The sequence below is a fragment of the Microtus pennsylvanicus genome, chromosome 8, assembly GCF_037038515.1.
Source record: "Microtus pennsylvanicus isolate mMicPen1 chromosome 8, mMicPen1.hap1, whole genome shotgun sequence".
NCBI lineage: Eukaryota > Metazoa > Chordata > Mammalia > Rodentia > Cricetidae > Microtus > Microtus pennsylvanicus.
Window position 1 is genome coordinate 19,493,077 of NC_134586.1, and position 13,909 is coordinate 19,506,985.

At 43.4% G+C, this 13,909-nt stretch overlaps 1 protein-coding gene and 2 pseudogenes across 1 annotated transcript in view; 1 reads left to right on the forward strand and 2 right to left on the reverse strand.

Annotated features, from left to right (window-relative positions):
• The window catches only part of LOC142855953 (C-type lectin domain family 2 member F-like), a 49,475-nt gene extending 37,693 nt beyond the window's left edge, over nt 1–11,782 (reverse strand). The window contains exon 1 of the mRNA XM_075982629.1: nt 11,441–11,782. Within this exon, the coding sequence (XP_075838744.1) occupies nt 11,441–11,606 (166 nt within the window). The 5' untranslated portion in view covers nt 11,607–11,782. The remainder of the gene's footprint in view (nt 1–11,440) is intronic.
• LOC142855947 (kelch repeat and BTB domain-containing protein 2-like) lies at nt 2,641–6,513 on the reverse strand (annotated as a pseudogene).
• Nucleotides 11,783–11,799: 17 nt separating the features above from the next.
• Nucleotides 11,800–13,909, forward strand: part of LOC142855702 (mitochondrial inner membrane protease ATP23 homolog) — a 51,819-nt pseudogene continuing 49,709 nt past the window's right edge.

Genomic DNA, 13,909 nt, shown 5'->3' on the forward strand with positions numbered 1-13,909 from the left:
TATGCAGATAAAACACCCATATGGATAATTTTTTAAAAATAAGAAAAGGAAAGAAATCAAGGCACATAATTGTTGCGGGATATTTGTTCACACCGGCATTCCAAGACTGCCAATAAAGTTTAACATTGAATCAGGGGTGTAGCAGGCAATTAGCACACCAGAATTAGTAGTTGAAGTCTTGAAAGAGCAAAGATATAAATAGAGAGACATTGGAAGTAGTAGGAAGGGACTGAGAAAGATTCATGAGCCCATTTGGATAAGGAAAGAAGAGAGAAGTTCACTGGTTGCTTCTCCATTGCTTCTCTGATCAATCAAGTTTTCTGGTAAGTACAAATAACCCAGTAGTGAATAACTCCGCTGATACGATAAGTCAGATCAGGACAAAGTACTAAGCCCAAGTTTATTCTGAGGAAAACATACCCGGGTAGTCCAGGAAAGAGGACAAGCCACATGGGGAAGTCCATGGGTCAGACCTTAAATATCCTCAGGTGTGGAGCCGCTACTTGGCAGGTTTCCTTTGGGCAGGATATGGAGAGGGCCCGTCCAGGGAAGATCCCCAACAGTTTTTACTCTATTATCTGACTCCCAAGTTTTATTCAAAACACAACAATAAAAGTAAATGCTATATAATAAAATAAAACACTCACTATTGCTTATATGTCAACAAATCCTGAACAAGTTTATATATGCAACACAGTTTCACTTCCGGGGGTGGGGTGTGAGAGTGCTTTCAGAAAAAAAATCATAGCATCAAACTTATGAATTTAAAAAGAATCTAGAATAGCCAAAAATGATTCTGAAGAAGAATCGAATTCAGAGAGATCACACTGCCTAATCTCATGATTAATGAGAACAGGAACAAAGACAGTCTGGTACTAGCAAAAGACACTAGAACAATTCAGCAATAAAAAAAAAAGGCTCCAGAAATGATATCAAACACTCATAGTCAACAGATATTTAACAGAGATGAGTAGCTTTTAGACAGGAAAGGGTAGGTCACTCAATCCAGCATGTGCTACTGAAACAACCTGTTGTATGTCTGCTAAAAACAGGATTGTAAACCTGAGCACAAAGTTCAATGTTGTAAAGTCACTGAAATTTTATAAACTGGGGAGAATGTTTGTGAACTTGTCTTGGGCAAAATCATCTTAGATTCAAGAGTAAAATCACTGTCTAAATAACAGGAGGTTGATTAATTAGATGTTAATGTGAAATTAACGTCTTTCTTTTAAAAAGGCAAACTTGTGCGGTCACTATGAAGCTGTTTGTCCAGGAAGTATACAACACAGTGATGTGCCCTCATCCTATTATATACTTCATGCTGGAAAGGAAATCCTGCATTTAAGGTTTAAGAAAAAAGAAATAGAAGCCTTTATGTAAATATTTGTAACAGTTTTAAGGATCATTCTAAAAAATGGAACATTTACAATCATTCAATCATTTCCCAAGCTGATGACAAGCTAAACAAACACTCTTAACATAAGAAACAAGTTGGACACAAGCCTGCACTTGCCTAGTTAATTTTTAACTGATTATATACACTTTATTTAATAAATTAATGTCATTCAAAATACAGTGCCAGAGCATTTGAACACGCCAGCAATGTTTGTCACGAGGCACCTGTGCTCACGGTGCATTGATGGTGCCCCACAGCTGCTCGTGCTTCCTGGGATTAATGCCAGAGCAACGCTAATGTCTGTTCTCCTGCACACTCGGTGCACACAATTCCTGCATGGCTCACCTTCCTACCCCACCCCTCAAACATACACACATCAGGTTAAAAAAATAACACCTGAGAGATACCTATACACAATCACTGTACAGTAATGCTCGTTGTTAAATTAAGATGTAATGACCTGGTTAATTCAGTCTAAACCTTTTTAAGATGGAGAACAACATCGGCAGCAGGTGGTTATATGCATGAGCCAACATTAATGTAAAATAGAGAGTGGAGACATTTACTGATTAAAGATACACAATGACCAGCACAATGAGGGACTAGCAATTCATTTCCAAGCTCACTTACAGGTCCACACCTGGAAAGTGGCCAGCTGACTGGACAACCTGTATTCTAGATGGACAAGTACAGGCAGTGGGAAGGGAATGCATGCGCCTGGGAAAAGAGTGAGACTGGTCCTGAGTCACAGCTTCCCTGTGATGCCACAGACACAGAGATCTTCCTCAGCAACAGTACAGCATTGGAAAGACGTCTCTAGACTGACATGAACATTAGTGTTAAGTGCAGCTGAATTATGCTAGAAAAACTATATTCCAGAAATTGAGAAGTACAAGATTATCAATACATATACTAAAATAACCTCAGCACAATTTTGGTATACCACACTAGCAAAAGGAAATTCCTTTACAAAGTGAATTCTGGACTGTACATACACAGGGCTAACACGTTACATAATCCAGACTCTTATGCTCACATGATACACATCAAAGTCTCTCAATTATCAAATAACCTATTTCATATTACAGAAGCATATCTTTCTGTATAACACACAGATATATATTGTTCTGATGCAAATATTAACTAAGCCATAAAATTAAAATGTATCAGAGATAGATTGTTATGTACTCATACTTAGTCCTTTTATATCCTCCCATTTATCAAAGGATATCACTAATCCCGCATGTGCACCCCCTCAACTCCCCTATACAGGGGGAAGTGCAACCATTTCTCCATCCAGTTCAAACTCCTCAGTTCCATCTGGTGGAAAAAAGTAAGCTGGTGGCTTCCATGGAGATTTTTTAAGACAGGATAGATATTTTCCCGCAGTGCATCGGAAATCTCTCCCTAGCTCTCACAGTACACGTTCAGATATGTGCTGCCGCAGCGACCACCAATCAAGTCCCAAATCATACTGGCAGGTGACATATTTAGTTCATTCATTTAAATGGGTTTCTCGCATAAACACAGAAAGAGAATTTGAAATCACAACAGCTCTAACACAGGGATCAGAGTACCTTTCAGCAGGGATGTTGGCTGCCATCTCCCTTTCATTTTTATTCACATCCTAAGTTTCCAGTTACTGAAGACCCATCTACAGTGCCAGAGGGGAGTCTTATGCCAGAACTGGTAGCAATATGCAACCCTCTAATGGAGAAAATTTTATCGCCAAAAGCTTCAGCTGAAGCAAAAGATCTGCTAGTCTGCCCCACGGCCATCTCTACCCACGAGTAAGACCTCGGAAAGTAACCAGTCCCTGAGGTTCAATGTCATCACATAAATGCAGTCATGAACCACAACAGCTGCTCTCTACTCAGTGCCGTATATTTCTACAGTCCTCCTATTAAGTTCACCAACACTATCTCCTCCAATTGCATAGATATAGTCTTCACAGCAAAGCTAGGGTGGCTTCGTGAGGAAGAGCACTGGTGTCTTTGGAAACCAGGCATTTTGTTGTGCATCAAAGCAGTAAAAGCAACACAGTTCTGAAGGCAGTCTGCAGTTTGCTTGTTTTACTGTGATTTGTTTTTGTGTTTTTCAGGGGTACCTGGCCCCCTGCTATGCGAATATCATTATCACGGGTTACAATTGCCTCAACCTTATGCAAATCAGCTGGCAGGCTGCATAACTTGGAAACCTTTTCTGCCTGAGGGCTATAACAGACAGAAGAGTAAAGACTACAAGGCTTTTCTGATGATGCTTCAATGAAAACCATCATCTCCTTACTCATCCAAAGTCGGCTTGAAAACCTTGGCCATGCACTTATAAAGACCTTGAGCCACAGCAGGCTTGTTGCCCTTAGAACCAAGCTCTTTGTGTAACTTCTTTTTTTTTAATTTTGTCTGCTCCCCTTCCTGCCTCTCCCCTCCCCCCTTTAACCCTGCCCCAAGGTTCCTATGCTCTCAATTTACTCAGGAGATCTTTTCTTTTTCTACATTCTACTTCCCATGTAGATTAGATCTATGTAAGTCTCTTTTAGTGTCCTCATTGTTGTCTAAGTTCTCTGGGATTGTGGTTTGTAGGCTGGCTTTCTTTGCTTTATGTTTAAAAACTACCTATGAGTGAGTATATGTAATAATTGTCTTTCTGTGTCTAGGTTACCTCACTCAAAATGTTTTCTAGAATCATCCCTTTTCCTGCAAAATTCAAGCTGTTGTTATTTTTTCTGCTGTGTAGTACTCCATTATGTAAATGTACCACATTTTCCTTATCCATGTTCAGTCGAGGGGCATTTAGGTTGTTTCCAGGTTTTGGCTATGACAAACAATGTTGCTATGAACATAGTTGAGCACATGTCCTTGTGGCACGATTGAGCTTCTTTTGGATATATACCCAAAAGTGGTATTGCTGGGTCTTGAGTAAGCTTGTGTCCTAATTTTCTGAGTAATTGCCACACTGACATCCAAAGGGGTTGTACCAGCTTGCATTCCCACCAGCAATGCAGAAGTGTTCCATTTTCTCCACAACCTCTCCAGCATAAGTAGTCATCAGTGTTTTTGATCTTGGCCATTCTTACAGGTATAAGATGGAATCTCAGAGTTGTTTTGATTTGCATTTCTCTGAAAACTAAGGATGTTGAACATTTCCTTAAGTGTCTTTCAGCCATTTTAGATTACTCTATTGAGAGTTCTCTGTTTAGGTCTGTATCCATTTTTTTATTGGATTATGTGATCATTTGGTGTTTAATTTCTTGAATTCTTTGTATATTTTGGAGATCAGACCTGTCTGATGTGGGGTAAGTGAAAATCTTTTCCCATTTTGTTTTGTCTTGTTGACCATGTCCTTTGCTTTACAGAAGCTTTTCAGTTTCAGGAGGTCCCATTTACTAATTGTTTCTCTGTCTGTGCGGCTGGGGTTATATTAAGGAGGTGGTTCCCTGTACCAGTGCGTTCAAGTGTATTTCCCATTTTCTCTTCTATAAGGTTCAGTGTGGCTGGCTCTATGTTGAGGTCTTTGATCCATTTGGACTTCAGTTTTATGCATGGTGATAGATATGGGTCTATTTTCATTGTTCTACATGTTGATATCCAGTTATGCCAGCACCACTTTTTAAATGTGCTTTCTTTTATCCATTTGATATTTTTTGCTTCTTTGTCAAAAATCATGTGTTCGAAGATGTGTGGATGATGGAGGAAGGTCATTGGTTAAGTAATAAAGAAACCGCTTGGCCTCATAGGTTAAAACATAGGACGGAGGAGTAAACAGAACAGAATGCTGGGAGGAAGAGGAAGTGAGCTCAGAAATCATGCAGCTCCTCTCAGAGCTAGACAGGATGAAGCAAGCTGCCAGGACAGACAGGCTGGTATCTTCCTGGTAAGCGCACTTTGGGGTGCTACACACATTATTAGAAATGTGCTAGTCCAGGTGTGAGAGTTAGCCGAGAAGAGGCTAGATATAATGGGCCAGGTAGTGTTTAAAAGAATACAGTTGTGTGTTATTATTTCGGGGCATAAGCTAGTCAGGCGGGCAAGAGCTAGGGCGGCAGGAACACAGCCCGCAGCTCCTGCTACATGTGGATTGATATCTGGGTCTTTTATTCAGTTCTATTGGTCCTCCTGTCTGTTCCTATGCCAATACCAGGCTGTTTTCAGAGTATTGTAGCTCTGTAGTAGAGTTTGAAGTCAGGGATTGTGATGCCTCCAGAAGTTCTGTTATTGTACAGGATTGTTTCGGCTATCCTAGGTTTTTTGCTTTTCCATATGAATTTGAGTACTGTTCTTTCGAGGTCTTTGAAGAATTTTTCTGGGATTTTGATGGGCAGTGCATTGAACTCTGTGTGACTTCTGAAAGTGCATCAATTCTGATTTGGCTAAAATGAAGACAAATACTGGGACCATGATTCTGTGTCGTACTCCAGTCACAGCAGCTTGAGCTGTTTCTTCCTTTTCTGCATTTAGATGGCCACTTCTGAGAATGTCCATCAGGAGGTCATGGGGCAATTGCCACTTCTGAGAATGTCCATCAGGAGGTCATGGGGCAATTGCCACTTCTGAGAATGTCCATCAGGAGGTCGGGGGGCAGTTGCCATGGCTGAGAATGTCTATCAGGAGGTCGTGGGGCAGCTGTGTGAAGGCTTCTGGTGGACACAGCAGTGAACTCTTGCTCTACCATTCTTTCAGCACTCTGCTTTAGCTCCTCACATCCAAAGAGATCAGCAAAACTCATCAACAACTGAACACAGCTCTCTGCATTCATTTCTTAATTAAATATTCCCGACAACGCTATGATACATCTTCTACCTGTAGGAAGCAAGCTGTTTGCTGGAGCTGCTCTACAGTGCTGTCATTTTCTGCCAAGTTCCCCATGTGTGCATTAGCTGCCACACCCACATTCCTCAGGCTGACGTGCCTCTGCCTGCTTTCCCTTAGTCTACTCATGAACATGGCCCTGAAACAGAAGCCACGTGTCACAAGAACCATTTTATGACGAGGGAACTCCATGCCCTCAACAATTAACACTATGTCACTAAACAACTGCTGTTGGTAAAACAGGTTCAACTGTTTCAGCAAGGACGCAGCATACTTGGCATTGATCTGCCTTTCCTCTTGAGTGGACATGACTGTGTTCCACTAATATCTCCCAGAACAGATTAGAAAAGTCCGTCATAATGAAAGGTCAAAGGAAAACTTCAGAAATGAAGGAGGGAGTCCATTTGCTGCTATGTGTAGCACTCAGCCAGAACTGACACAATCCTGGAGAGTCTTGTTAGAGGCTTACAGTCTTTGCTAGGTCATCCTGCGCTAGAATTTTCAGCAGAGTCTCCAGACATCTTGCTCAAATCTGCAACTGTGCAGCTCATGAATAAAAGGGAAAAATGCAGGACGTAGATTTTGTTGCAACATCTTATGTTCAGCAGGCTTTCTGCAGAACATGCAACTCCGCCAGGCTGCACTAACAGGGATGCACTCGCAGCAGGGGGCCTGGCACTGCGGGAACCCAAGGCACTAACTCTCTTCAGTGTACCATCTTGGCCTACCATCTGCGCCAACATGCTTTAGCCCACTCCTGCAGCCTTGCTGGCAGCTCCCAGGTGCCCGCAGCTGGACCCTGCCTTCATCTGACTCACCACGCCCTTTATTTACACTTGCCTGTTCTTACACTTTACCAGCCCAAAAGTCCCAAAGGCTTCTGACTCAAACTTTCCTATACTAATCGGTAAGCTTAAGCAAGCTTAAAGTCAGTGAGCCACAGAAAACAGTCTCCTTCTGGCTCACTTTGAAAAGGAACCCCAACTGCCACAACTTGCTTCCTTTTCTCACTTTTCCCCAAGTTTCTTGCTAGCTTTTCACAACTTCTTTGCATAATGTTTGACTGTGTTGTGCTTGCATGCTTCTGAATTCAGAGCATTGTTTGTGTCTTTCAGTGGTGCTATGGATACAGTCCCTTAGAATCTGACCAGCGGTGTACTTGGCACGCTATTGATAGGCACAGCATTGTCTCAAGAGCAGAATGTAATGCTGAGAGAATGTGAAAGAGATACATGTAAAGTCTCTGCTTCAGGGATCCATTTTATGGCATTCGGGAAAAGTAAGTGTGTAAGGGCTGGGGACAGACGTTCAGAGTCTGCAACTGGGTTGGGGACGTTTGGGTAGGGGTGGAGGGGTCTATATGTCCTTTATAAGCTATTGTTTAAGATTTATTTTATGTATATGAGTGTTTTGTCTGCATGCATGTGTATATGTGTGCTGCATGCATGCCTAGAGTTAGGGGGGTTCTGAAACCCCCCTAACTCTAGGCATTGGATTGGATTGGAGTTAGGGGTGTGTGTGAGTCATCATATGGGCGTTGGGAATCAAATCAATTTGCAAGGGTAATAAATGCTCTTAATTGTTGTGCCAACTCTCCAGTCCCTATATATCTTGATTAAGAATGCATGATTAGATGTTTTCAAAATTCATGAAAATTTATAACAAATGAATTAATTTTACTGAATGCAAATTACACTTTTTACAAAATTCCACTGAGTTTAAGCATTGCATTTTACTCATTTTCACACATCAGAAAGCCTCTATCCCATTAACAGCATAGAAGGACATGTAGGACTGGAATGCTTTAAGCACTAAATTACGGCCTTTCGATTTTGGGTCCACACAAAACTCTCATCCTTCGTTCTTTCCAGTCATACAAAAATACAGAAAGTAACACAATAATTCTCACGTGCTCATTTCCAGCTCCTCACTTCTCAGCCTGTGAGCAATCTGGTTTCTCTTGGCTTCTCCTCCTAGTTTGTCACACCCCCTATAGAAAGGAAATCTAGGAGCCAGGCAGTGGTGCTGCACACCTTTAATCCCAGCACTCAGGAGGCAGAGGCAGGTAGATACATGTGAGTTTGAAGTCAGCCTGGTCTACAAGCCCTAGTTCCAGGACAGGATCCAAAGCTACAGAGAAACTATGTCTAGAAAAAAAAAGGAAGAAGAAGAGGAAGAAGAAGAAGAAGAAGAAGAAGAAGAAGAAGAAGAAGAAGAAGAAGAAGAAGAAGAAGAAGAAGAAGAAATTGTTAAAGATTTCTAGACTCCTTCATGTTTTGATTGTATTGGCTTTCTTGTGATTTCTAGTTTTGCATCATGCTTTAAAAAGAAAAATCTCTCCAAATCCAAGAAAATAATAATATAAACTCCTGTCTGATTTTAGCTAGTTCGGCCTGATGAGCAGTGTTAGGCTTTCAATGCCTGACTAATTTCTCTCAGCCTGTCACCCAGGTCCACCCATGATAGCACCAAAGGCATCGCCCCATCATCTCTTATTGCTGCACTATATTTGGGAGGATGGACCACGATTTTCCTCATTTATTCACAGATAGATACAGGTGGGTTCCATGTGCTGGTTATTGTGAACAGTGTTATAATACACAATCAAGTACAAATATCTCTTGGGGAGGTAGAGAGGAAGTAGACAATATTTACAATAAAGTGGTGTCAGATCCGGTGTTAAAAGGCTCAGTAGGATGATTACAGTTCACAATAACACGGTGTTTCTAAAATAGCTGAGGTGATTCCTAATATATTCATCATAATGAAACTATGAACGTGTTAATTTTAATATGTCAATCAAACACACATCCTACTCTGATCATGAACTGTTCAGTCTTTCATCAGCAGGGGGCCACATTGACAGGAGAAAGAGCTTGCCAGCCCTAGGCTTGGTCTCAGGTCTGGAAGGTGATGAAGAAGCTACCATCTTGGAAGTTCTCCATCTTTATTGCTTAGTCATGGGCTCTCCTACGGCCTTCATGGTATTTATCTGGCCCCTAATCCCTCAGAAGTACTTGGTTTCGCTGAGAAACAGTAGTATTGTTCATGAGCTTTCCCTTTTGGTATTAGTCAGAGGAGGTGAAAGCATCAGAGAAGCTGCAGAGAGTTTGAGAGAGCTGGGTCCCCAACTTTCACCTAAGTCAGTTGCTTTATGGACTTCTGCCCATTGCCATGAGAACTTGGCTGCAGTTTTCAGCCCATAGAAAAGTCTGAAAAAGGAAGGAAATCTTTACTTTTTTCATTTCTTCCAGCAAAGTAGGTGCTTTGGCTACTTTGAGGAATAAGTGACTTGGTGTTACCTGAGGGCCTACCCACAACTCAAAGCTGGGGACAGCAAAGCAGACCGAGACCTGCTGCTCTACCATAAGGAGGGTGGGTTCTTCAGTCTGTTTGAGAATCATGGGTAGGGGTGTGCACTGGATGGCACAGGATAGAGCCGAGGGATTCAACGGAGGCCTGGTTAGAGGGCTTTCCTCTTCAGTTTGTCTCCCACCTTCCAGAACATCGGGGGCCTGTCCACCTAGAGGAACTTAGCCTGATCTCCTGAGGCTGCCATTAGACCGCTGATTTAACAAAAATTGTGAACACCATTTTTCAAGAAATATTCTACAAAAATATTAAAGTACGGATATAGCCATGTCTCAGCAATGAAGAGCATTTGCTGCCCTTTCAGAGAGAGGACTCGGTTCATTTCCAGCACCCACACAGTGGCTCACAATTGCCTAAGTCCAGGTCCAGGGGAGTCAACACCTTCTTCTGATATCTGTGGGCGGCATGCATGCATGTGGTGCAGAGACAAGCAGGCAAAACACACATACACGTAAAAAAGATTTAAAAGTTTTAAGTTAAAGGGAAAGAGATTTAAAGAATGAAATAGAAAAATTTTCCAAAATGAGAGGATACGGTTTTAAAACAGCAATCTCCAATGTCCTTTTCCCATCTTTTACCATAACCTGAAACTGAAGATGGATTTAGAGGTGGGATCAATCTACCATCCCTGACCTACTGAAAATCCTGGGATGCAGCACTAGGTAAAGTAGGGCAGAGATTGTTCCCTGGTGCCACAGAATCCTTTAAGACCTGAAGGAGTACACCTGTGTCCTAAGGAAAGGGGAGAATTTCTGACAGCCTGGAGGTTAGGGATGAAAAACCACACGCGGGTTGGGTGTGTGTGTGGGGGGGGGGGGATCCACTGTGGGAGCCCAGAAAAGAAGGTAGGGGGGAGGTGTGAGCAGGGGCACTTTAGGGGCACTGGATGGCAGCGACATGCCTGAGCATGCCCAGGTTCCTCCAACCAGTCCAGTAGAAATCCAGACACCTACTTTGCAAAACAAACTCAGAAGGGCTGTTCAGCAAAGCCCCCCTACCCCGGGGGAGGGGGGGGAGGGGGGGAAACTGACAAGTGTCTCCAGAATGCCTGCTTCTGCAGTGCTTCCTCCTGCTTGCTGTGGCCGTATTCCGTGTATCTGGCCTTGGTAGCATTAAATTCCACTCCTCACTGATCAGTTTACTTGATGATCTTTATGAGATCACTGATGATTTGATTTTATGAACGTTATGATGATTACTTAGATCAATGATTTAATTGGACCTTCTCAGTTAGGACAATAAAGATGGTTAGGGAAATGGTTTCAGTTATTTGGCCAAGTGTTCCAATAAGAGATACAAAAAAATCAAAAAGAGACTAAAAGTCACCTTCCCCTTTGTTAGAGGTGAGATTTGCCAAGGATGGAAACTTAGAAGGAACTTTAATGCATTATCGACCCATGAATTCTGCCCCTGGAAAAACAGGCTGATGATCAAGAAAATTTTGTCCCTGCACCCAAGGCAGGCCAGAGTTCCTTGGTCATATAGCTTATAGAAATAATCACAGGCCCCAGGATCCACCTCGAAGAAACAAACTTATGAAAAGAAATTAAAGAACGCTATTGTGTGTAGGGGAAAACTGATGGTTAGCTGAGCACTCCTTTAAAGTTTCTCTAGAGTCGTTGCTGTGCACTGTGTGAATGCAGGAATGGACTAAAGTGCCCATGGTCCACAATCCCGAGGACACACTGCTCTGCCCACGAACCCCACAGCCACCTTAACAAGGCCTGCCGCCCATCCACAAGCCATTCTGCCCAGGACAAGTCTGTCTCAGGTAAGTCTTTCCGGGAAGGAGCCCCACCCCAGTGCAGGCCCTGTGCCTGAGGCTCGTGCCCAGAGTGCCTGCACATAGCCCCTTGGATCTTACCTTCTACCAAATACAGCTCTTCCTCGTCCCTGTTCGGCAGGTTCTCACCTATCTCCTCCTGTAGCTCTTCCTTGTCCCCGTTGAAGGACGTGGGCAGGTTCTCACCTATCACCTCCTGCAGCTCGTCGTCGTTGCTGTTGGACAAGCCGCCGGAGCCCTCAGACATGAAGGCCGCAGTGCCTGGCTCCCCACTCTGTCACTCACAGACTCTGGGGATCAACTGGCCCTACTCTCTGGCACCGACCTGTCCTATCCTTGGGAGCAAGGGCGGTCCCAGGGCGGGGAGGCGTGGCAAGGGACCAACCCTAGAGCATTAGTCATCCTCCTCCACAACCCTGACTCCAGCTTCTGGTTGGGCCATGCCGCTTGGCCCCAACCTCAACCTGAACCCCAAGCAAGGATCAAAATTTCTCTACCCCCAACAACAAGCAGGCAAGCAATATGCAAATAGCTCCCGGGGAGCGGTTGTGTAAGTGAATTCCAGGGGCTGAGGTGTTGCTTCCACCGGAATAACCACCTTGACTGTTAAGTGAGATTTTTGTCAGGAGCCTTGGGATCATTTCAAGCGCCCTGTCATTTGTCATCCTCACAGTTCAGCTTTCTCGGCCTAAGAAAATCGCTTTTTAGTAAAATGGGAAGGGAAAAAATGTAAACATGTAAACCTAGATAAGAGTCCATGCAGACAAGTTCCTCAGCTGAACACCTCAGTGCAGGCCCTGCCGAGCTCTCCAGAAGGAAGTCCCCTGAGCACACCTAGGCGACAGATCTTGTAGAACACTCAGGAAGAGTGGCATGTGGGCCAGCCCCTGCACGACTAAGGTGATTTCAACAAACAAAACCTGATGACAATATTCCAGTGCCAACAAAGTTGTAGGGTCTGGCTGTAGAATTTGTTTCAGGCATTATGAGTGGCACGTTTACTACAGGTGATAACTTTCTCTCCCTCCCTCTCTCTCTCTCTCCTCCTCTCTTCCTCTTTCTTTCTCTCTGTTTTGTTTTGTTTTGTTTTTCCAGACATGTTTTCTCTGTTTAACAGCCCTGGCTGTCCCGGGACACACTCAATAGATGAGGCTGGTCTCGAATTCACAGAAGTCCACCTACCTCTGCCCCCCAATTACTGAGATTAAAGGATTGCACTACCATCTCTTGGCCTAAATTTTTTTTATAATCTTTTAATCTTTTCTTACTAGTGTTATGTCCAAATATGTAAAGTTCTCCAAAAGCCAAAAAGAAGACCAAGTTCCTTATGTAAAAGCAAAGAGCCTTTATTTTTTGCCAGTTGGAAATTTGTTTTCACCGCATGTCCAACGTATGAGAACAAGCAGAGAGCCCCAAGCTCAGAGTTTGGTTTTTGTAGTAGGAAAGGTGGGGGAGAGGGGTTTCTGAGGTTCAGGACCCCTGATTAGCTGACATTTGTCGAGGGGAGTTCTGGTGAGTGTAGGTGATCCTATCTATAGTGGTTGGAATATAGGCATTTCCTTTGGATGGTCTCTTCTTGGGTGGTGCTTGGGTAATCTCAGTTTATGGTTCTTCCTGCAGCCAGGTATTGCTTCAGTGTAAACTACTGAGACTCAGGCCTCTATTAAATTTACCGATGGCTGAGTCTTATTCTGGCAGGTGATAATGGTTGGAAGTAAAGAACTTTTGGGTGATCTGTTCATATTTAGCTTATCATGGCTGGCTCCTACAACTCAAAGGAGAAAAGTGAAAGTAGCATAAGGAGGAAGAGGAGAGGATTAGAATTCTCAAGGTTTGTTCCAATAGAAGGATCAGCAAACCAAAAATAATTGTGGGGCTGTGTGGACCACGGACAGACTTTACATCTTTCTTCCATTACCTTGAAATGAAATAGTTAATTCAGGGCTGCCTCCTCTTTTTTTCCCCTTCCCCAAGAAAGGGAACTAACAATCTCTTGGTAAAATTTTAGGAAGCTGGCTCTAAATTATCTTCAGATGTCATCGCTGTATATTATTCATGTGTTCTTCTTTACCTCCTCATACATGCGCCCTAGTGGATTAGTGGAGCCAGAACCTGGTCTATAGATCGGGACATTTTATTTCCCTTGTCCCATCAGTGCTGGGATGCAGGCTGCACACTGGGGTGGTCTTACTCAGGGGTGAATCACAGGTCTCAAAACTCAATCCTCAGGAAGCTGCAGGGGCCACGATACTGGTACATTTCACAGTGACTTCTAAGTGCAGGACTCTGAAAGAGGCCAGCTAAGGCTGGGAAGAGATCTCAACACAAACACTAGGTAGTGAACACTCTTGGTCCTTGCCCAGTGGAGTGACAGCAGTGGAACCAAGGATGATGTAGTCACAGCTCCAGAATCTTCCAGCAGCTAAGTCTCATCTCAGAACTGACCTCACCTCACAGCAGGGCTATCAAATTAGGAAGCTATGTGTGGATTAATTCAAGGTGGAGGCGATGCCCTCATGATCCAATGCCCCCCACAGACTTCATCCATCA